The sequence below is a fragment of the Cavia porcellus genome, unplaced genomic scaffold, assembly GCF_034190915.1.
Source record: "Cavia porcellus strain 051 isolate PalLab524CR breed Dunkin Hartley unplaced genomic scaffold, mCavPor4.1 scaffold_19, whole genome shotgun sequence".
NCBI classification, from domain to species: domain Eukaryota; kingdom Metazoa; phylum Chordata; class Mammalia; order Rodentia; family Caviidae; genus Cavia; species Cavia porcellus.
In genome coordinates, this window is record NW_026947502.1 from 30892062 (window position 1) to 30916464 (window position 24403).

The 24403-nt window shown below is 40.2% G+C and overlaps 1 protein-coding gene across 10 annotated transcripts in view; it reads left to right on the forward strand.

The window, feature by feature from the left end:
- Positions 1 to 1103: 1103 nt before the first annotated feature.
- The window catches only part of Znf346 (zinc finger protein 346), a 50870-nt gene continuing 27570 nt past the window's right edge, over positions 1104 to 24403 (forward strand). For 2 of the 10 annotated variants that reach the window (XR_010041123.1, XM_063230838.1), the window contains exons 1-7: positions 1104 to 1309; positions 9526 to 9609; positions 11604 to 11707; positions 12385 to 12477; positions 14699 to 14843; positions 19598 to 19783; positions 20321 to 20363. Coding sequence is in view for 9 of the 10 variants with exons in the window: in XM_063230838.1 (XP_063086908.1) it covers positions 1135 to 1309; positions 9526 to 9609; positions 11604 to 11707; positions 12385 to 12477; positions 14699 to 14843; positions 19598 to 19783; positions 20321 to 20346 (813 nt within the window). In the remaining variant the exon portion in view is untranslated. The remainder of the gene's footprint in view (positions 1310 to 9525; positions 9610 to 11603; positions 11708 to 12384; positions 12478 to 14698; positions 14844 to 19597; positions 19784 to 20320; positions 20364 to 24403) is intronic. The other 8 variants (XM_063230837.1, XM_013156192.3, XM_013156191.3 and 5 more) reach the window with 7 other exon arrangements.

The following is a 24403-nucleotide window of genomic DNA, read 5'->3' on the forward strand; positions in this document are numbered from 1 at the left end:
CTGTGAGTTCGATCCTCCGGTACCAGAAAAAAGAAAAAAATGTATGCTTTGCTGGAACTTGTCTTCCAGTAGGAAAATAAACAATAAACAAAATTAAAAACTAAAATATATACTATGTGCAAGAAATGTCGAGGAGAAAAAATAAAGCAGGAAAAAAGGATACGGACTAGAGCAGACTGTGTGTGTAGAGAGCTAAGAGAAGAGATGGCGTCATTGTGATATACAGGAGAAATATATTCTAGGTCACTGGGACAAGAATTAAGGGTTTGAGACACATTAGATGATGTTACAGAGATTAGGGAAAATCAAACCGCATAAGGTCTTTTCGGTCAAAGTAAGGACTTTGGCTAAAAAGGAGACAGCCACTTAAGTAGAGCATCAGAACAAGTCACTTGACTTTGTTGCATGACACTCCCTGGTGCTCCAGTGCTGGGAACACTTGCAGTGTTAGGGAAGGGAGCTGCTAAGATACTATACCATGATAAATAACCTAGACAAGAGATAACGGCTGCAAAGACTGGGGGAGAAGCAAATCTGGAATTAGAAGATAAAATTTTGTGTCTGACACTTGATGTAGGGAAAAGCCTGTTAGCCATCCAAGTAAAAGGTTCGCACGGGCAACTGGATAAACGGGTCACGTGTTTAAGAGACAGTCTGAGCTGGGGGTTGGCACTTGGAATTCAACAAGTGGTACTTATTATTAGCAGTAATTGACGAGGTCGGGATGGTATGGGCTTAGCAGAAATCTTGGCCACTTAGCAGTAACGAACTCGACCAAGCCATTTCTAGGATCTGGGCCATAGTTTCCATACCCGTAAAACATTGTCAGCAGCTGACCGTGAGTAAGGTGAGAACCCTGAACCAAGAACTGCACCTGCCCGTCTCCGAGAGAGAAGCCTTTATTGTAGAACCGACTGCAGGTTCCCGAACACACCGCACACGTACGAAAATCCCTGAGGTAGAAAACCAAAATAAACCTCAGCTCCGGAACCACTAAACCATCGGCGGCGCCCAAATATCGCGAGATCTGTGGGCCAGGGTAACTCTTCCTCCCCGCCCCCGCGCCCTTGCCCCTCAACATCTCGCGATACCAAGGCGCAGGAGCCACTCTACGGGCTTGGGCTTGCGGGAAAGATGGAGTATCCAGTGTTGGGAGATGTGGATGCTGCGGATGGCGGAAGGGCCGAGCCATACAACGGCTCGGAAGAGCGGGAGGGTGGGGAACCGGACGGGGCGCGCTTCGACCGCGAGAGGGCGCGCCGGCTGTGGGAAGCAGTGTCCAGTACTCAGCCGGTGGGGAGGGAGGAAGGTGAGTCGGGGTCTTAGAAGCTGAAAACCCCTCACCCGCCTGCTCTGCTGGCGGGGAGTGGCGCCGGCAGTGGGGCGGGACCGCAGACCTGCCCCTGGGGCTCTGGGCACACCCCCTGGCACCCGAAAGCCTCCTCGTGTGAAGTGCCCCAGGACTCCCGTACTCTTAGTCCCCAGCGCGAGCCCCGCGCCCCGAGATTCCAGGCCTGTCACGCTCAGGCCCTGGGGTGTTTCCCCTCTCTAGGACTGCCGTCGCGGAGACCTACAAAACCTTCTTTGCCATATCGGCGGCCAAACCAAGTACCATTTCCCTCTACCTTTCATCGTCTCATTCTCGAGATTTCCCTATCTCCATTGTTTCTTGCCCCTTTTCTCTCAAGGCCTACATTAGTGAGGGGACCTGGAGGCACCCCGTGTTCCTCCTGGCTTTGGTAATGTGCCCTGGCTTACTGCTGTTTCTAGGTATCTGGCCTCTTCCCGGGATTTACTGTGAAATGAGGACTAGGAGCCTGAGAAAATGGCCTATATACGCTTTTCGGTTCCAGTTTTTGTTTGTTTTGTTTTGTTTGTATCGCACACTTAATGGTGAACTGTATCCAAAGCCATGCCTGGTCACGTCTTACTCTGTGTTTGATCCGAAACTGGGTAAGATGAGAAATTTAAAAAAGAATGGGAAGTTCTGGGCTGACCTGCTTGTGTGACCTCCTTCAACAGCTCTTTCTCTTAGAGCTAGCTACATAACACTAACCCAGATGTACAGGAATTGTATTTGAGCTTTGGTACTAACCCTGTGAGGTATTTACAGGGAAATCATATTTCTTTCATGGCTTGTTTGCTTGCTGAGCAGATTAATCTTGGAATGTTTAATGTGTTTGTAAACTGTCCTGTATAGAATTGAATTTTGAACAGGAAGTCTATCCTGACTCCTAAATGATGTGCATATTATTTCTGAGCCTCTGTATCTTTTTGAAACATGTTTGGGGCAAAGTTTTCTCCCCTCTGATCCTTGCTCTCTTCCCAAACTGACAGGGCATCAGAACTAGAGATGAGGACGATACTATCCTTGCACTGGAAAGGCTTGCAGACATCAAAATATATCATATTCCAAGATAATATAAGGGATACTGTGAATAAGAGTGTCTAAGAATTGAGGAACACAAAAATTAAGTGACCTTGGGGTACAAGGAAGGTGTGCCCTGTACCTTGAAGTAGAGAACACGGTAGCTATGCTCTGAAAAATAATCTGTCTTTATATGTTTATAAATATCTGGTGTCACTATTGTGACCTACATCATTTCCCTATTTTCACTTCTCCCATGCTTATATGAGATCTAGGTAGACCTACAACACTACTCTTCTCTCATAGCAATTTCATTAAACTATTATATCTTTTATCAACTATTGTAAGCGTACCATTCAATGATTTTTAATAAAAGTATAGAGATATGTAGACATAGCCACAATCCACCTGGATGACCACTGATCCATTTTCTGTCTCCATAAATCTACCTATGTGAATATTTAATACAAATAGAATCATATAGTGTGTGGTATTTTAAGTTTGACTTCTCTTGACATTGAGGTTCACCGAGTTATTGTGTGTATTAGTACTTTCTTTTTGTTGCTAAATAGAGTTCCACTGTAGGGCTATACCACATTTTGCTTATCCACTCATTGGTTGTGGACATTTGGAACTCTTGTGAATAATGCTACTGTGAATGTTTGTGCTCAAGTTTTTGTGCAAACATTCATTTCCCTAGGAGTGGAATTGCTGGATCATGTAACAACTTGACCTTTACCTTGGTTTTTTTGTGGTGGTAGATACTAGCTATTGAAACTAGAGCCTCATACATGTTAGGTATGTGCTCCACCACTGAGCATTTTTTAATTTCTTTCTACGTTAGAGACAGGGTCTCACTAAGTTGCTCAGCCTGGCTTTGAACTTGAAATCCTGGCCAGGGATTTAGCTCAGTGGCTTGAGCACCTACCTGGCAAGTGTGAGGTCAATCCCTGGTACCAAAAAAATAAGAACTTGTGATCCTTCTGCCTTAGCCTCCAACTTACTTAAACATTTTTGAGGAACTGTCAAACTATTTTCTAAAATGGCTTGCCAGGTATGGGGGCTCACATCTGTAATCCCAGCAATCAGGAGACTAAGGCAGGAGGATTGTTTCGAATTCAAGACCAACCTGAGCTACAAAGTGAGCTCAAGGCCAGCGTAAACTGCATAGCAAGAACCTGTCTCAAAAAAACACAAACTGGGCATGGTGGCTAATACCTGTAATCTCAGCATTTGGGAGGCTAAGGCAGGAGGATCATTGCGAGTTCGATACCAGCGTAGGCTACAAAGTGAGCTCAAGGCCAGCTTGAACTGCACAGTGAGACCATGTCTCAAAAAGACCAAAAAAAAAAAAAGGCCACACATTACAAAAATGAAAAAAAGAAAAGAAAAAAATGAAAATTTATAAATTTTTAAAAAGACCATAAAGTGGCTTCACCAGTTTACATTTCCATCAATTTGTGAGGATTTAAGATTCTCTATCCCCTCCCCAATATTTGTTATTGTTTTCTTTTAAATGTTAGCCATTCCAAAGGACATTTTAGTAATTCCTCATTGTAGTTTTCTAAACACTAATAATTCTGAGCACCATTTCCTGTGCTCATAAGCTATAGCCTACTTGTATTTCTTGGTGAATTATGTATTCATGTCTCTTGACCATTTTGTAATTGGATACTTATTATTGAATTATAAGAGTTTTTCATATATATCCTGGGTACAAGTCTTTTATTACAGATAAGATTTCCAAATATTTCTTGCCTATGACTTGTCTTTTCATTTTCTAAGCAGTTCTTACTGATGTACAAAAGTCTTTTTTTTTTAAATTGTACCGAGGATCAAACTCTTGACCTTGTGCTTACCAGGCAGGCACTTGTGTCACTGAGCTAAATCCCCAGCCCTATTGCCAACTATTTATTTAACAATTAATATTCCAAAATATATAAAGAACTCAAAAAATTACACCAAAACCCCCCAATTAAACAAATACAAAAATGAGCAAATGACCTGAACACATTTCTCAAGAAAAACAAATTGTCAACAATTATATGAAAATTTAATGTGAGGACTTTGAGGGAAAAAAAAACAATTATATGAAAAGACACTCAATACTATTAGCCATTAGAGAAATGCAAATCAAAACTATAGTCATATATCATTTCATTTCACTTAGAATGGCTATTACCAAAAAACAACATACTAGTGAGGATGTGGACACAAAGGGAACTGTCATCTAGTAAGGATGTAAATTAGGATAGCCATTATGGAGAACAGGGTTTTTTTTGTTTTATTTTGGGTTTTTTTTTTTTTTTTTTTTTTTTTTTTGGCTTTTTCCTTTTTACCGGTACCTGGGATTGAACTCATGGCTGCCTGCTTGCAAAGCAGGCACTTATGCCGCTGAGCTAAATCCCCAGCCCCAGAGGTTCTTTAAAAACTGAAGAGAGATCTGCCAAGGCTGGGGATTCAGTTCAATATGTAAGCGCCTGCCTGATAAGTACAAGATCATGAGTTCAATCCCTGGTACCAAAAAAAAAAAAAAAAAAAAAGAGATCTGCCTTATGATTCACCGATTCCACTGCTGGGTATATATCCAAAGGAAATATAATCAGCGCACCAAATACCTGTATGCCTACATTTACTGCAATACTATTCAAAATAACCAAGATACAGAATCAGTCTAGATGTCCATCAACAGATGAGTCAATTAAGAAAACATCATGTGGGGGCTGGGGATTTAGCTCAGTGGCATAAGCGCCTGCCTTGCAAGCAGGCAGTCATGAGTTTGATCCCTGGTACTGATAAAAACGAAAAAGACAAAAAAAAAAAAGTCATGTATACACAATGGAATATTTTTCTATGAAGTATGAAATTCTGTCATTTTTAGCAAAGTGAATGAACTGGAGGGCATTAGGTTAAATGAAATAAACAAAAAGACAAACACAAGCCTGGCATGGTGGTGCATTCCTGTAATTCCAGTACTTGAGAGGCTGAGGCAGGTGGTTCATTGTAAGTTCAAGACCAGCCTGGGCTACAAAGTGAGCCCAAGTTCAGCCTGAACTGCATAGTGAGACCCTGTCTCAGAAAGAAAAAGAAGAAGAAGAAGAAGAAGAAGAAGAAGAAGAAGAAAAAAAAAAAAAACAGCATGTTACTTCTCATGTAAAAGCTAAAGAAAAAAGTCAACCTGAATGTAGATGAAAGATGGAGGTTGAGAAGGAGTGGAAGAAAGGGAGGTTGAATTTTATCAGTCTGTGCCATCTCTGTATGTGCTCAATATCACATTGAGCCCAGTGTAGAAGTGCATGCCTGTAATTCCTACACTAGGAAGCTGAGGCAAGAGGATCTCAAGTACAAGCCCAGTTTGGGCAGTTTGCCAACATAGTGAGACCCTGTCTCAAAATTAAAACAATAGTGTGTTCTTCAGCGACAGACTAGATGTACAACATTGGCTGTGTAAAAGAGGAACTGAAGAGTTTCTGTCATAGTGATACAGCCATTGTAACATTGTGAATGCATTGTTCTCCTATGAGATGATACTGGAATAAACAAACATATTGCAGGTCAGTCTTAATAAAAAGGTAACAGACTAATCCCAGCACACTGGGACAGGCAGGAGGATGGCAAGTTCAAGCCCAAAAGCCCAGCCTGGGCAACTTAGTGATTTAGCAAGACTGTCTTTAGAATTTTAAATAAGGACTGGAGATGTAGCTCAGTGTGAGGGCTCAGTCACCAGTGCTACCATAGATATATATGTATCACCTGTAATTATATATTACTACTTGATAATGAACAAATACATTACCAAGTTATATATTTACTTTCTTATATTGCACCTTTGGAAGACAGGGTCTTGCTATGTAGTTCAGGCTGGCCTTAAACTCACCTTGTAGCCCAGGCAGGCCTTGAAGTTGCAGCAGTCCTCCTACCTCAACCTCTCAAGTGTTGGGATTATAGGCATGCACCACTTCAAATTAAAATCTTCCTTTCAGCTGGTCCAAGTGCAGTGGTGTTTACAACTAATTGATCACAACCAGTTATAGATTTCATTGTACCTTCTCCACTCCTACTGCTTCACTTGACCAGCCTTAAAATTTTTTTTTTTTTAAATTCTTCCTGCTTCAATCTCAAGAGTAGCTGGGATTACAGATCTGCACCACCACACTGAATATTTTTGTTTTGTTTTCTTTTGGTTTGGTTGTGGTGTTTGGTGTTTTGTTTTGAAGTTGGGGTGGGGTGGGGTTTTTTTTTTTCTTTTTTTTTTTTTTAGACAGTCTCACTATTAAACTGGCCTTGAACTTACTATGTTTTCCAGGCTGGCCTTGCAGCCATCTCCTTCTTCATCCTCAAGTGCTGGGATTACAGGCATGTGCCACCATGCTGGCATAATTTTAAGTTTTAAGGCTGTATGTAGGCCCAAATAATAGCAAGTATTTTGTACTACTAATTGGAATATAAACAGTGATATAGTCATTCTGAAACCAGTCATCCTGAGACGACTCAGTCAAACTGAGACAACCTAAAATACCATAAGTTGCTCAAAAACAGGTAAAACTTGAATTAAAATATTATAATAATTTTGTGATATTTTGCTTCCCAGATACAGCCTCCTCTAAGTTTATTAAGTTTATGAGTTATCTTTCTTTTTTTTTGTCTTTTTCTTTTTTATTGGTACCAGGGATCGAACTCACGACCACACACTTGCAAGGCAGGCACTTATGCTGCTGAGCTAAATCCCCAGCCCCAAGTTATCTTTCTTTTGAGTAGGAGTGTTAGAGATTGAAACTAAGGACTGGTGGATTCTTGCACTCTAGCCCTGACTCCACCCCAATCTCCTGTTTTAGAAATTATCTTGCTGTACCATACTAGTTCTCTGTGTCTATATTACATTGACCCTGGTGAAAATCAGCCCTATGATTGATAGTCCAACTTTCTTCTCTATCCTTCTACCCTATACATGTTTTAATTTAACTATATAGTAAATACAAATCAAATCCTACAACTCATGACTTCTCATAAGATTTGGAAGGCAAGCATATAGTAAAGACCATATTCCTGTAACCTTTGGCCATTGTTACTCTCAAGAGATGCCATAGTCCTGGGTACAGTGATACATAGCTGAAATCCCAGTTACTTGGGAGGTTTAGGCAGAAGGATTGTAAATATGGGGCAGCCTTAGCAATTTAGACTCTGTCTCAAAATAGAAAGGGCTAGTCATGGTGGCACATACCTGTAGTCCCAGCACTCTGGAGGCTGCAGCCGGAGGATCACTGCGAGTTCAAGGCCAGCCTGGGCTACAAAGTGAACCCAAGGCCAGTCTGAACTGTATAATGAGACCCTGTCTCAAAACGACTAAATAAATACATAAGGCTGGTAGAGTGCTTACCTGCATGCACAAGACAGTGAGTTCAAATAAAAAGAAAGATCATGAGGGCTGGGGTAGAGCTCAGCAGCACAGCAGCTGCCTGGCAAGCATGAGGTCCTGAGTTTAATTCTGTTATCAAAAAAAAAGGTATGGAACTGTGAGATATTTGTATGTCTTTTCTAGCTTCATAAGTTGAAGGGTAGGTTTAGTTGATATTAAGCTGCTTTCTTCCATCAAAGCTGAGAAGGAAATCTCAGATTTAGTATTAGCCTACTGCAGAGGTTTTGCATTTGTTTCTGGAGAGCTCCAACCTAGTACCAATCCTTTTGCCTATCTAGTGATTTTCTTTTTTTTTTTTTTTTTTTTTTGTCTTTTTTGAGATGGGTCTTGCTATGCAGTTCAGGCTGGCCTGGAACTCACTTTGTAGCCCAGGCTGGTCTCAAACTGGCAACAATCCTCCCACTTCAGCCTCCATACTCACCATGTTCCACTCTCTGTCTAGTGATTTTCTTTCTTTCTTTCTTTCTTTCTTTCTTTCTTTTTTTTTTTTTTTTTTTTTTTTGTTGGTCTTTTTCCTTTTTATCGGTACCGGGGATCAAACTCACGACTGCCTGCTTCCAAGGCAGGCACTTATGCCACTGAGCTAAATCCCCAGCCCCTGTCTAGTGATTTTCTAACCACCTAAATGCCTGTACCAAATCTCTCTGATGTGCTGGGTTGAAGTTGTATGGGGATATCCGAGCAACAGTTATTTGTAGTCAGACTACATTCTCAGAATTCTTGTATTTGCCTAAGTACTTTTTTTTCTCTTATTGACATTAGCTTCCCACATCCTGATAGAACTCTCTTGGTTTTGTGGATCAGGAATTCGTGGAAGGCTTGGCTGAATAGTTCTGGATCAAGGTTTCTTAGGCAGTTATAATCAGATAGTGACTAAACCTAAAACAGTGAGTGAAGGGAGCTTCTGGGAGATGGCCAAAAGTCTCTCACCATGAAGTATCAGGGCTTCTCCATATGGTCTCTTTTGGTACTAGGAATGCAACTCAGGACCTTAGACTTGCCAGGCAGGTGCTCATGCTGCTGAGCTATATCCCCAGCCCTCCATGTGATCTTTACACATGGACTAGTTAGAGTTTCTTTTTTCTTTGTTTTGTTTTGTTATGTTTTGGGTTTTTTTGGTACTGGGGATCAAATGCACAACCTCATGTTTGCCACACAGGCGCTTATGCCACTAAGCTAAATCCCTGGCCCTAGTTGGAGTTTCTTATAACCTGGTGGCCTCAAAGTAGTCAGACTATTTACATGGTGACTGAAGACTTCAAAAGCAAATAGTGTCATTTGGTTATTTTGTAATCTTTTTTTTTTTTTTTTTTTTTTAGAGACAGGGTCTCTCTATGCAGTTTCAGGCTGGCCTTGAGTTCAGCCTGTAGCCCAGGCTGGTCTTGAACTTACAGCGATCCTCCTACCTCAGCCTACTGAGTGCTGGGATTACAGGCATGTGCCATCATGCCTGGCTTTGTAATCATTTCTTGCAGTCATGATGGCACACATCTGTAACCCCAGCAACTTGGACTACATAGTGAAACCATGTCTCAAAAAGATAAAAAAAAAATGCCTGGATGTATAGCTTAGCAGCACAGTTCCTGCCTGGTAAGTGTAAGGTCCTGAGTTATCAATTCCCAGTACCAAAAAAAAAAAAAGAAAAAAAAAAAACCTAATCATTTCTTTCTTCATATGTCTTTGTTATTCACTGATCAGCCAGTAATGTCTCTCTTTCTCTCTCTCTCTCTTTTTCTTTTAGACCCATTGTCTCACTATATAGCCCTCTCTGCCCTTGAAACATTTAATCCCTTTTGCCTCACCCTTCCAAATACTGGAATTAGAGGTATGTGCCCCCTGAAAGGTATATTCTACTGTTGAATCTGTGTGTCAGTAGGGAAATACAGTCAAAGTTCAGACTATTTTAAGGTCCATCCTGGCTTTTACTTCCCAGTGGGTCCTTTTGCATGCAAGTGCGTTCACCTCAGATAAACTAGAAATATTTGACTAACTTTCACCTTTTTGGATCTCCCTTGCTACAGTCTTACCCAGGGATATGCTTTTTGGCTTTTCCTGCTTACCTGCCTTTGAGGTCATCACTTCTACCAACAATATCACTGAGGGTGGGCATTACGTGTCACTCAAAGTCGAGTAGTAAAATCCTTCCTCCGTGGGGAAGATAGTGGTTCTCATAACCTATTCTTTCCTAGTAGACTCTGCACCAACCAAGTATGAGAGGAATGGAGAGTAGCTTCACATAAGAAAACTAGATCTTCATTCTTACTCAAGTTCAACAGTTTTGTAAACATAATTGCTTCTAAATTGTTGAGTGCCTTTTGTCAATTTCTAGGATGCTGAAGTGGTTGTTCTGTCCAGTTATATAGTTGATTTTGCAGAGAGGATTTCTTTACCTTGTAACCAGATTTCCCACCCCTCTCATTTTGCTTTATATTCAACTTTACTTCCTCTGCTTAACTTCAAAATTTGGAGGGTTCCAAAATTCCTACCTCAGAAAGGCAAAGCCTTGTTATCCAGGACCAACAATTAAGCACAGGCTAATAGTGTGTTTTCTACAGTGTGAAACTAGTATAACATACTAGGCAATTTTAGGTATATCAACTTTAGGTGTATCACTGTCAGACTCAGAACAGTGAGAAACTAGACATGGTGGTCCATGCCTATAGCCCTAGCTGCTTGGGTGGCTGAGGCAGAAAGATCATAAGTTCAGGGCCAGCCTGGGCAACACTTTTTTTTTCAGGGAGAAGAGAGATCAGGAATCAAACTCAGAACTGCACTCATGTCAGGCAAGTGCTGTGCCACTGAGCTAAATCCCTGGCCCACTCTCTAAAATAATTAAAAAAAGAGGAATAAGAAAATTGCTGTCTTTTCAAGTCTTTTAGTTTCCTATTCTACCTGGGAAGAAGTTTCATATACTACCATATTTTAAAACCCCTCTAGCTAGACATGGTAGCATATGCCTATAATCCTAGCACTTGAGAGGCTGAGGAAAGAAGGTTGACGTGAGTTTGAGGCTAACTCTTGGACTATCTGGTGATTTCACAGTCAGTTTGAACTACATAGCAACCCCCTGTCTCGAAAGAACAAAGCAAAACAAAAACCTCTCTTCACAGTTGCTACTCCCTTGTTCCTTTTTTTTCTCTTTGAGATGGGGTCTTGGTGCATTGCCCAGGCTAAGCTCCTGGGCTCAAGGGATCCTCTGGCTTCAGCCTCTCGAGTGATGGGACTCTTGGTGCACATCGTCATGTCTGACTTCTACTCTTTTTAGGGAGTGTGCCAATCCTCTGACACTAACATCTCACTAGAGCTTTTTCATTTTTATTATATTTATTTTTATTAGTGTCTGTGATCTAAAGATTCATCATCCTTTTCTTCTATATGTGTGGTTTGTGTATATGTGTATGTGATAATGAAGATTGAACCCAGAATCTCATGTATGCTAGGTAAGCTTTCTACCACTGAGCTAAAGATCCCTTTGTAAAAGGAGTTAGTAAATAAAAAAAGTTGACATGCATAAAATTATAAAATAAGTAAAGTACAGATGGTGTTGGATCTTAGCAGTCATGAATGCAGTAGGAGATGCAGTTAACATCTTTTTTATTTTTGTCTTTTTCCTTTTTATCGTTACCAGGGATCAAACTCTTGACTGCCTGCTTGTAAGGCAGGCGCTTATGCCGCTGAGCTAAATCCCCAACCCCACAGTTAACAAATTGTATGTACTGTTAACGTATTTCTCCACTCAGTTCATGTGTCTGAGACAGGATTCAAAGACGATGCTGTTGAGGTACTGTTAACTCACATTTTTTTTTTCCTTCTCTATAGTGGAACACATGATCCAGAAGAATCAGTGTCTCTTCACCAACACCCAGTGTAAGGTTTGCTGTGCCTTACTGATTTCTGAGTCCCAGAAGCTGGCACATTACCAGGTAAGCCATTGTACTTAATAGTGCTTTATTTTTCCAACCAATGGCAAGCCCACACTTCTACCTGGCTTACATAGTGAAGGGAAATTCTTTCTTTGAAACTAGATATTGCCTTCCTGCATATCGGCTTGTACTTGAGGACGGATTTGATTTCCCTGACTCTCACCTCACATACCAAATCGGAACCCCTATATGTGTATCTTCCTTTGCAGTGTGATATAGTAGCAAGTAAGAGGCATTGCTTTATTTTTTTTCAAATCCATTTTATTCAAAAATAAATAGAAAAAAAAGAAGAAGGAGAAGAAAAAAGAACAAAATCTCAAAGCATGTCAATCAGGAGTTAACAATGGTACATACTTTGTACATTGTCATCCCGAATTCATAACATTGCTTTAAATTAACCTGAATTTGAATCACAACTCTGATATTCATCTTGGGCAAGAAACTTCACATTTTCAGCTTCAGTTTCTTCACGTAACAATTTTCTCATAAATTGTTGTGAAGATTAAATTTAACAGCTTATAAAGTGGCTCCACAGAGTAGGAATTCAAACTTTCTTCCCTCACTTTCTCCTCAGAAGTTTCAGAGAGGATGAATTGAATAAAAATGTAACATTTTTTAGTGCCTTCAATATGAAATGGCATTTGGCTATCTTTGATCTTTTCCCTGGGTTCTTGCAGAGCAAAAAACATGCCAACAAAGTGAAGAGATACCTAGCAATCCATGGAATGGAGACATTAAAGGGGGAAACGAAGAGGCTAGACTCAGATCAGGTAATGCAGCTGCCACACTGAGACCACGCTCTTCCTGATGAAGCCAGCAAGCAGGTTGGTGTGGTAAAAGAGTCACACTGACTTGGCTGCAAATCCCAACCCTGTTGTGTATTTTGGCCAGGTCTTAATACTTCTCTGAGCGTTGATTTCCTCCTGTATAAAAATGAGGATAACATCCTTTCAGGATTTTTCCTAACTAAAACAAGAAAAGTTTTATAAAAAGCACGCAACACAGAACCTGGCACATAGTAGAGAATTAGTAAATGGAACTACTGTTGTATTACCACCCAGTGATTTGTTGGTTCAGAACAAGAAGCTGCCCAGGAGAACGCAGAAGGAAGCAGGCTGCATACTTTCTTTAGAGCCATAGAAAAGAATTGAGTTCAGCACATCAATGTTTTGAATAAATTAGTAAAACCAATGCTTGCTCTGACTGAGAAGTAATTGCATTAATTTTTTGGCTCAGAATCACTGTGAGGATTATGCTGAAACAACCCCTAGTCCCTCTGGAGTACCATCATTTTTGTTCTGTAGTAGGCTGTGCACATCATGGAATAAGAAGTAAGCAGGCTCTGCAGCTTACTAAGTGAATGACTTAGGGCAAGTTACTTAGCCTCTCTGAACTTCACTCATAAAGTGAAGATAATGCCTACCTCTTAAAATACTCTCTGCTGGGCATGGTGGTACATACTTATAATCTTATCACTTGAGAGGCTGAGGCAGAAGGATTGCCACAAGTTTCAGGCCAGAGTAGGCTATATAGTAAGTGCAGGGCCACCCTGAACTACATAGTAAAACCCTGTATTAGAATAAAAGAAAAAATAAAACAAGATACTGTGAGACAAATTCCAGTTCCTAATAGATGCTCAGTAAATTAAGAGTTTACTCTGCTGCCTCCTGTTATAGGAGCTAGTAGTTAGAAGAAAAGGCCTTGCTTGTCTTTCTTAGAGTTCACTGGATTCATCTCCCGCTTGCCTTTTTTATTTATGATTTAGACAGACAAGTTCAACTCTGTGACCTTGGGCAAGTCACTTTCTCTCTTTGTACTTCAGTTCCTTCAACTCCTGGCAGGGTAACTGAGTAGTTCAAATGAAATATCTGCCACCAACAAAGAAATACTGAGCCCAAAATGTCAACAGTACCAAGGTTGAAAATGCCTGTAAATGAATATCCTGTTCATGTGTCATTTTCTCAGAAAAACTGGCAGATCTTAACATAGGCTTAAAATACATTTTTTATCCTAACCATAATCAAGAAATAAAATCCAATGATGTTCATGTTCAGAGAACCCTAGGCATCTACAGTATGCCAGACTCTAGCAGAATATGAGGCTAGGAAATGAAGAATCAAACAGTCTTTGCCCAAATGCAACACATGAGTTCTCAGAAAGAGTTCCTAAGCTGACACACTGTCAGTTTAGGGCAGTGATGGTGAACCTTTTTAAAGTTTCAATGATACACACCACCTACTGTGTCACATGTGCCATTGGCTTTTTTTAGGGTATTAGCCAGAAGTATAGTAAAGATCTGTTTAGTGCTCTGGGATTACAGAGAAAAAACAACATTAATTCTTCTTGAAATACATGAATAAAAATCTCCCAAATGAAGAGCTAATATTTAAGCAGGGCCTTGAAGGCCAAGCAGAGATAATGCCAGGCAGGAATGAATGCAAAAAAGAACATTCTAGGGGCTGGGGATTTAGCTCAGCGGCATAAGTGCCTGCCTTGCAAGTGTGTGGTCATGAGTTCGATCCTTGGTACCGATAAAAATGAAAAAGACAAAAAAAAGAACATTCTAGACAACAAGAATAGCCCAAAAACAGAGCTAGGTGTGGTGGTACACACCTGTAATCACAGCACTCACGAGGCTGAGACAGGAGGATCATTGCAAGTTTGAGACCAGCTTGGGCTACAAAATGAGCTCAAGGCCAGACTAAACCCCATAGTGAGGCCCTATCTCAAAAAGACAAAAAATAAATAAATAAATAAATAAATAAATAAATAAAGAATAGCCCAAATAAAGCAGGGAAGCAACAGAAAACAAAGGGGAATGATGAGTAGACCTAGAACAAAATAGCTGGAGAAGAATCCAGAAAGGTAGGTTGGGAGTTAATATATGAAGGGGATCTTAAATGCCCAGTATTCTATGGGCAGTGGGGGACCATTAAAGATTTTCTGGTTAAGCAGTGGCGTGATCAGACCTGTGTTCTTTCTCCCAACCAGAAGAGCAGCAGAAGCAAAGACAAGAACCAGTGCTGCCCCATCTGTAACATGACCTTTTCCTCCCCTGTTGTGGCCCAGTCGCATTACCTGGGGAAGACCCACGCAAAGAACTTAAAGCTGAAGCAGCAATCCACTAAGGTGGAAGGTACTGGTTTTCCTGAGTAGTGCTTTGTTGGGACCCCTCCATCTTCTGGGAATCATTGACAGGTGCTCCCAGAAATACTCACTGGGGCCACGGACTTGGAGAGGTTGAACTAACTGCTTTTGAGACCCCTTAAAAATGTCACAGTAGATTTATTTCATTGGAATGCAGCCTCGGAGTTGTGCTCATCTAACCTCCCTTTTATCGGTTCTATTGGTTTTTCTCAGTAGAAGCTTCTTACCCTGAGCTTTTGTCCTGACCAGTAATTATAATTCAGAAGCACCAAAGTCTTCCAGGCCGTGCACATAGTGAAAATGTTCTATCCACTGCTTCTCCCACTTAGATTTTTCCCTCCACCATCCACCTGCTTTTATTACTACATGTTCCTAGTTAAAAGCTAAATCCGTGTCCTTTTCCATGTGCTCAGGTTATGCCCTGCTCACTTTAATCCTCAAAAGCTCCCTGTTCCCTCGAGACAGGGACTTGCCTTTCAAAGCAGAATACTTCAGTGCTGAAATTACTGCCCTTGAAGCTGTTTGCAGCTGCCACAGATTCATTCCCAGTGTAGTGACTTCTAGAATAACCTCCTTTATTTTGTCAGCATTGGGTCTTTGCCCTCACTTTCATCTCATTAACTCCTGACTTGCTGGGGTTTTTACCTGCTAACTGTAATTAGTTAAGAGTGAGTTCTTTGAAGCCGGGAGTGATGGCTCATGCCTGTAATTAATGCTAGTACTTGGAAGGCTGAGGCAGGAGGATTGTTGCAAGTTCGAGACTAGCCAGGGCTACAAAGTGAGCTTAAGGCCAGCCTGAACTGTATAATGAGACCTTGTCTCAAAAAGACAAACAAAACAAAAAAAGAGTGAGTTCTTTGATCTTTATTTCATTTTCTGCTTGGTAAAATTTTGCTTTTTTACTCTGGACCAAGAAGTAAACTACACTATTTATAGTACTTATTATCCTTTTTGTTTTATTTTATTGTGAAAACAATGTTTTATAACAATGTTTTAGAAGGCTTTGAAGGTGGGGTGGAAAATCACTCATAATTACACTCTCTTATCATGTCCAATTCTAGTTATTCACAGTATTAAACAATAAAATATGGACTTTGAAGACACACAAGCCCAGATTTGAATCCTGGCACTGCTATTTACCATTTGTGTGATTTCTTTGTGTTTGAGTTTCCTCACCTGTAAAATGTTATGCTGTTTACTTCCTAAATTATGAGGATAAAATAATGTACATTAAAAAAGAGGGTATAATAGATATTCATGAGTGACAGCTTCTGCTACTATTCCATTAAGAGAGCCAGGGACGCTGAGTGTGATGAGACATGCCCATAATGCCAGCATTCTGAGAACGTCTGGGCAGTTTAGTATCTTAGCACAACTCTGTCTCAAAAAATAAGTAAAAGGCTGGAGATTGTAGCTCAGTTCCTAGTACTGCACCACTTCCGCCAAAAAAGATAGCCAGTGGGTAGAATTCCCTCATGAAATACAATAGCTGATAGGACATCTATGACCTGGAGCATGACTTTGGCCTTGCCAATGGTTGATTCATCAGTAACTTTTATGAATGCTGATTGCTTTTGTTTAATGTTGATATCAGTATGGTACCACAATGTTTAAACAGTAGGCCAAGGAAAACTAACTTAAGAACTGAACTTTAAGTTATGAACCTATATTTTCAATAATGGGAAAATTTTCTGGAATAGGCCCAATGCTAGAACTTCACTGCTATGGCTGGACATGGTGTTGTATGCCTGTAATCTCAGCACCTGGGAGGCTGAGGTAGGAAGAGCACTGCAAGTTCCAGGCCAGCCTGGGCTACAAACTGAGTTCAAGACCAGCCTGAACTGCCTAGTGAAACCCTGTCTCAAAAAGACGGAAAAAAAAAAAAAAAGCAAAGGGCTGGGAACTTAGCTCAGTGGCTCAAGCACTTGCCTTGTAAGCACAAAGTTGTAAGTTCAATCCCTGGTACCAAAACAAAACAAAAAGACAAGAACAAATCCTCGGATTTATCCAAAACTTCCATACTAAGGATGTGTTTTTCATATTCACTTTCAACCTTTATAGTATGAAGATAGGTTTTTATTTTTATTTATTTATTTTGGTACCAGGGATTGAATTCATGACCTTGAGCTTGCCCGGCAAGCAGATGCTTATACCACTGAGCTAAATCCCCAACCCTGAAGATATGTTTTTATACAGCTATAAATCATAGTGCATGAATCATTTGTATCCTTTTACTTTTCACTTACTATTTTAATTGAAGCATATTTCCATGTTATTACACATTTATAATTCTATTCCTGAAATTAAGTACTTTTCTAATATAAAAGTAATAAAGCATGTTATAGGAAATGTGAAAAATATAGATAAATGGAAAAAATTAAAACAATTTACCATTGTGTGGTAATTAGAGTACTATTTCTCCTATAATCTTTTGTTGTTTATATGTGTATATATCTGTCTGTATATATTTGTTTTATGTGTATTTAGATGAGCTCTATGTTTCTGTGCTTATAAATAGAATAAGTTTTTGTTTCTGTTTTTGTTTTTTGGTATCAGGAATCAAACTCAGGACTTGGACTTGCCCAACAGGTGCTTGTGCCACTGAGCTATATCCCCAGCCCAGAATATGTTAAATAACTTTTTTTTTTATAAAAATGACACATACTCATTGTACATAATTTTAGAAAAAACAATGCAAATGATACGAAGAAGAAAGTAAAATATTGCCTACATTCTACCACGAAGCGAAGTACTATTAATACTCGAGTGACATTTCAAAATGATGTCTATAGATTGTACTGGTACCTTTGAACAGTGACATGACCATATTGTACCTATAATTTCTTTTTCTTTTTTTTAATTAATGTGACATTTATATTTCCCCGTTACTAAATAACTTTTGTAAGCATTTGAGTGACTATATTATACCAGATTTAATAATTACTCTCATGATGAACATTTAATTCCCCTCCCATTCTTGGTGTTACAAATGACATCAACAATGAACATTCCTATACAATTCTCTTTCCATATTTCAGGTTATTTCCCGAGGCTCTGTAGCTTTCACTGGTTTGGGATGTCCATGCAGCAGTTTTTCCATTCACTTCTGATGCTTTCAAACAATGTCTTTCCAACAATGCTCTCTCTTGCTGTCTTTCCCCCTCTACTTCTCCCTCTCCCTCCCTCCCTCACTCTCTCTTCCCTTCTCTCCCCCCCCCCCTAGGGATTGAACCCAGGGCCTTGTACACAGTAGGCAGGCACTATTCCACTGACCTACATTCTTTATCTTTATCTTTCTGTGACTATTAATATCTCTTTTTTGATGTTAAAAATAAAACTATGTTCACTGTAGAAAATTTGGAAAATACTGAAAAACACTCTAGTTTCTATGCTTTTTATCTTTTTTTCATGCAGTTACCTGTATGTTTTGGTTCTTTTATAAAGTTGAAATAAGAAAGAGATTGCTTTTTAACTTGCTTTTTTTGTAATACAACAAACTGAATATTTTCTCATGAAATATTCTATATTCACTTTACTTTTTCAGTGACATATTGAAACAAAATTAAAAGCCAGAAAATATTGTATTTCCTATATTGGAAAAGTAATGTGGGAAAAACTAGCAAACTATCTTCTGGCTTGCTAAAAATCCTCAAAACATCCCAATTGAAGTAGAATAGGGATAAAAGGGAAACTGTGTCATCATCTACCTGTGAGTGCAGCTAAGCCCCACCCCTCCTCTATTACTGGTGGGGATTCTGGGCCCATTTGTCTAGCAGTGCTTGCTAAGTTAATACCATTCTAGCCATGTAAACTTGTTACTGAGTCATGGTACTCACTTCATAAGGTGCACAGCTTACAGTCAGCATCAGAAGGCTCACACATACGCCCCACCAAGCTCTGACTAACTGAACACAAGGTGAGGGATGTTTCTTAAAGACAAAAACTATACTTTCAGATCTTCTTGCCTGGCAGATTACCAAAGCAAAAAGATCATGTACTTCAGGACCACACAGACCTGGGTTCACTCATGAGTTAGATGATGTTGCACAAGCCATTTTATCTATGTGAGCCTCAGTTTTTGTCTAATGTGTCAAAAATCATGCTGCCCTCATTGGAATAGTTGTGAGTATTAGAGGAAAATATATATATTTATAACGTGTAACTAAATGTTGTCCTCTTTCTCCTTCACTTAGCATAGAGTGTAATGAAGCCCAAAAGACACTACTAGCATGGTTGCCTCACCCTGTATAAGCTCAGAACCTCAATGTCTACACGAGTGCATTGGTCTTGCCTAGGTTTATAACTGGGATGCCCTGAGGATGAGAATTAAATAGACTCTTTATCCCACAAACTATGAAACTTCAGGAAATCCTGGAAAGAAAAGACTACAAGTGTGCATCTCTATTACAGTTGGCAACTTGATGGCAGAAGTTCAGAGCCTCTTGAGTGTATGAGTAAATCAGGATTTGTGTGCCTGGAGTAGTTAAAGCTGCTGAGCAAATTAGCTGCTCTTTGGGCTCCCCCCAAGTCTTCCAGTTTTCCCAATTAGAGAAGGTGTTCATTGTGTGATTCACACAGGTAGTGCCACATCTGCAGGTGTGATTAACTAGTGACAGTGCCTTTCTTTTTCTTCAATGTCCCTGAAAGCCTGGCATGGGAGTTTTTGTTGTTTCTGTTTGAACTCTCCCGGTGCAGCTTTGTCAGAATACCTTACAAATCTTCTTGTTGTGTCCTCCACTTTAGCCTTGCATCAGAATAGAGAGATGATAGACCCAGACAAGTTCTGCAGCCTCTGCCATGCAACTTTCAATGACCCCATTATGGCTCAACAACATTATGCGGGCAAGAAACACAGGAAGCAGGAGACCAAGCTCAAACTCATGGCACACTACGGACGACTAGCAGACCCTGCTGTCACTGATTTATCAGGTGAGAGGGTCCAGCTTACATCTGGAGCTGGATCAGAGCTTGATCACTGGGGTTCTGGAGTCTAACCAACTCTACTTCTCTGCCTTAGGTCTTCTGAAGGAGAGTTTGCAAACGCAGATGCCTATAAAAGCTACACAGGACATTTTTTGTTTAATTTTTTTTTTTTCTTTTTATCGGTACCAGGGATTGAACTCACAACTGTGTGCTTGCAAGGCAGGTGCTTATGCCACTGAGCTAAATCCCCAGCCCCTTTGTTTAATGTTTTTAACGTTGCTGAGAATCAAACTCAGACCTTCACACTTGCTAGGCAAGCACTCTACTATTGAGCTAAATCCCCAGTCCCAAGGCAAGTGGGCAGTTTGTTTATTTTTATTACCAGGAACAAAATCTCAGTGAGAGCCAAGAAGGGATATGATCGACTAAAGCATGCATGCCACTCCTCGGCAACTCTAGACTGCTGTTATGATGTATTTGAATTTTTCAAAAGATTATTGTGAGCTGAATTTGTATAGAAAATTCTTTTATTTCTTTTCTCAGTGCCAGGGCCCAAGCCCAAGACCTGACTTGTTAGGCAAGCCAGGTAAGTGCTCTACCATTGAGCTATATCCCTACCCTAAATTTCCCTAAATTTTAAATGTGCAACTAAATTTTTAAAATTTTCAAGCCAGACATGGTGATGCATATCTATAATCCTGGCATTACATCCATCATCTGGGAGGCTGAAGCAGGAGAATCATAAATTCAAAGCCAATCTGGACTGCATAGTGAATTCAAGGCTAGTCTGGGGGGGCTGGGGATTTAGCTCAGCGGCATAAGCGCCTGCCTTTAAAGCAGGCAGTCATGAGTTCGATCCCTGGTACCGATAAAAACAAAAAAGCCAAAAAAAAAAAAGACTAGTCTGGATTATATAATAGCAGGACCCTTGTCTTGAAACAACAACAACAAAAAGCCAACCTTGCTAGTGCCTACCAGTAATCCTAGCACTCTGGACAATGAGGCAGGAGGATCCCAAGTGCAAGCCCACCCTGAACAATTTAGCAACTTAGCAAAACCCATGTCAAAAAAATACAAAAGGGGTTGGGTGTTAGCTCAGGATAGAGGCCCTGGATTCAATCCCCAGTATTTCCCCACCAAAAAAATTTTTTAAGCTGTATATGGGTAAAATCCTCTGTACATGCTAAGTTTAGGCCACCAGCCACCAGTTTATAACCTCTGATTTAAGCTCCCTAGCTATTGTCCATATTTCTTATGTGGAGATCTCAACAACCTCTACTTCTTCCCTGAGCAGCTGTGGCTTACCTGTATGCCTGAGACAGTATGGTGAAGAGACTTTTCTGGCTCAGAGAACATTGGTTATATCCTTGACTTTGAGATGTAATCGATATCACAGGAATAGGCATTCGTGGGCACTTAGGGGCCCTTCCCATTATAGTAACTACTCACAGCCTATAGGAGAAGATTATTATTATCTCATTAAGTCAATAAGTATTTATTAAGTGACTATTGTATTTCCTCATTGGAGTATAGTAGTGACCAAGACTGACACAGTCTTATGTCTCACAGAGCTTCAGGAGCACTGGGGCTTTCTCTGGAGACAAGACATATAATAATTAGATCAGGTAGACATTGGGAGAGAAAAATCTAAGTGGAAGATAGAGTACTCAAGACGTGTGTGACCTGGAGGACTTTAATAGTTCAGGGAGATGCAGCCACAGGGCTGACACTTAAGACCCCTCAGCATCCAACTGCGGAGCATCTTGGCTTCCATGAGCCTACTACTTAGAGTCATCTGTGCTGTTCCCATAATCACAGGGACAGTGATCAACCAGGTGCTGTGGATGTTCCAGATCACATATGGACAAGGGGAGATCAGACTTCTTTGTCAATTCCCCAAAACCAAAGGCAGCCATATAACACGGGCCATCTAGGCTGTACTGACATTGACGAAATGGGTACAAACCAGTGATTGAGAAGCAGAGGGAAAAGAGTGAGAGTCAGGGAAACAGTTCAGCAGCATAAGAGCCTGCCTGGCAAGCCCAAGAACCTGAGTTCAATTCCTGGTAACAAAACAGAACAAAACAAAACAGAAAACAGATGTCAGAGTTAACCCATCATAAAATTCAGCTATAGTTCCTTTTTTTTTGGTACTGGGATCAAACTCACTACTGCACGCTTGCCAAGTAGGCACTTACGCTGCTGAGCTAAATCCCTGTAATGACTTTTGTCTATATGATGACTTGTGAAAGTGCTGGCAAGCCATTGTTGAATTGAAGTACTGTATTGCTTTCATTGTTCTGTTTTGAATGGGTTTATTCTGTTTTATTTTGTTTGGTTCTATTCTCTTTAAAACTTAAAAAAAAAAAATGAAAAGGCTAGCAAATTTAAACCACATGTTTTGAAGATTCTCTCAGCAGCCAAGCTTCTATAAAGCATTCAGAAACTTTATCCCATTGGTTCTGCAGAACCAGACTCCATGCTTAGTACCACACCCAGCTACAAGTACCATAGCTACTCTTACTGTCTGTTCCCGACGTCCCATAGTGTAATGACTGTACAGTTGGAGAGTGTTAGACTTTTTCCAAGGTCCATTTCAGTTTTTATAACTTATATATGGCCCCGCTGGGTTCTTTGTCATCTGCACCAGCAAGATATCTCTACTGTCCTTAGTTATTCCTATCACTAAATGAAATGTGCATTTTAGACCAGTTAGAGGTTTTTTCGGGGAGGATTGGCTTTTGTTTTTGTGATGCTGGGATGGAGCCTAGGACCTTGCATATGCCAGACAGTACTCTACCATGAGCCACATCCCCAGCCCTGCCCCAGTTGTTTATTTATTTATTTATTTATTTATTTATTTATTTTAACTTTTTATCGGTACCAGGGATCGAACTCACGACTGCCTGCTTGCAAGGCAGGTGCTTATGCCGCTGAGCTAAATCCCCAGCCCCGCCCCCAGTTATTTATTTTTTTCAAATTCATTTTATTCAAGCATAAAAAGAAAGAAAGGAAAAAGACTACAACAAAATTTTAAAACACATCAGTCAGGGAGCAACAATGGTACTTGTTATATATGTTGCGCACTGTCACCCCAAAATCATTCATGCAGAGCATTAGACGTCTACATTTAAATATGCTTAGCAGTGCTCTACCATGAGCCATACCCCAGCCCTGTCCCAGTTTTTTCTTTTTACTTTTTTTTTTGTCCCAATTATTTCAACTTTTAAAATGCACAGGGGAAAATATTATGAAAGGACCTCTTTTTCTTTTCCCTAAGTATTTTTTATTCCTCAGCCCTTACGTGGAATAAAACTCTAAAACTGATTTATGCATTAACCAGCCAAGTGCAGATGAACACTATTTTATGGTCAGAAATTCTGCAGTTATTCCAACATAATAAATTTGAAGAGGATATGTATTTTAAGAGATGGCACATTTGTATTCAAAGACCCAGCTTGGGAAACTACATAGCCAGTGTTTATCTAAAGGCACATTGACATTGTAGACTTCATTCAGTGCAATATGAATATGTTAAATAGGTTGAGTATAAATTTCAAATTTTTATTATTTGATTTGTACCCACAATAGTAGCTGTTTCATCTGTATGTGTGCATGGTAGATGTGGGTGTATGGTACTAGGGACTGAACCAGGGCCTTTGCCCTGAGCTACATCCCTAGCCCTTTTTTATTTTTTGTTTTGAAAAAGGCCTTGTAAATTTCTAAATTTCCCAGGCTGGGCTCAAGCTTAAGATCTTCTTGCCTTAGTCTCTCAGAGTGCAAGGATTCCAGACATGTGCGACCATAGCAGGCTTATTGTGCCACCTTGATTATGTACGTTTTACAGATGAGAATTTTAGGATCAGAAAGATAAACTTGTTCAGCCAGGATCCCACACTAGGAAGTAGCAAAGCCAAAGCCATCCTTGGAAGCCAAGCCTAGGTTCCTAGAGGGGCCTGGGCAAACGTCTCATGCAAGAAGTGGTCAAATGTACGATAGCCCAGAATCTTCAGGTCTCTCCCACTAGGGTCAGATGCATTATCTACTAAGCAGATCTAGCACTACTTGGTTTTATATTCCAGGCTCATACTTCTCTCATATTTTCTTACAAATGCCAGAACAAAAACCTACATATCATTTAAGGTGCCAAATCCTTCTAGTCCCTGAGTCACTTGGGGTCCTCCTCTGAGTTACTAGAATCCTTCTCTTCACTTCATCACTTCCTCCTCTACTCAGAGCCTTCCCTCCCATGCAGCAAGTCTATTTCTTCTGCCTATGCAGGTCTCATTTCTTAGCCCATATATATAGGACAAGTCTTTTGGGTTTGGGTTTTTTTTTGTTGTTGTTTTGTTTTGTTTTGTTCTGTTCTGTTTTGTTTTTCTCTTTTTGAGACAGGGTCTTGCTATGAATTCGGGCTGGTCTCAAACTCGCAACAGTGCTCCTACCTCAGCCTCCCAAGTGCTGCGATTACTGGCATGTGTTACCATGCGAAGCTTGGTTGTTGTTTTTTATAAGGCAGTTATAAATTACAGCCAATTAGGGTTTTTGTTTGTTTTTAGTCTTTTTTTATCTTTTTTTTTTTTTTTTTTTTTTTTGTCTTTTTCCTTTTTATTGGTACCGGGGATC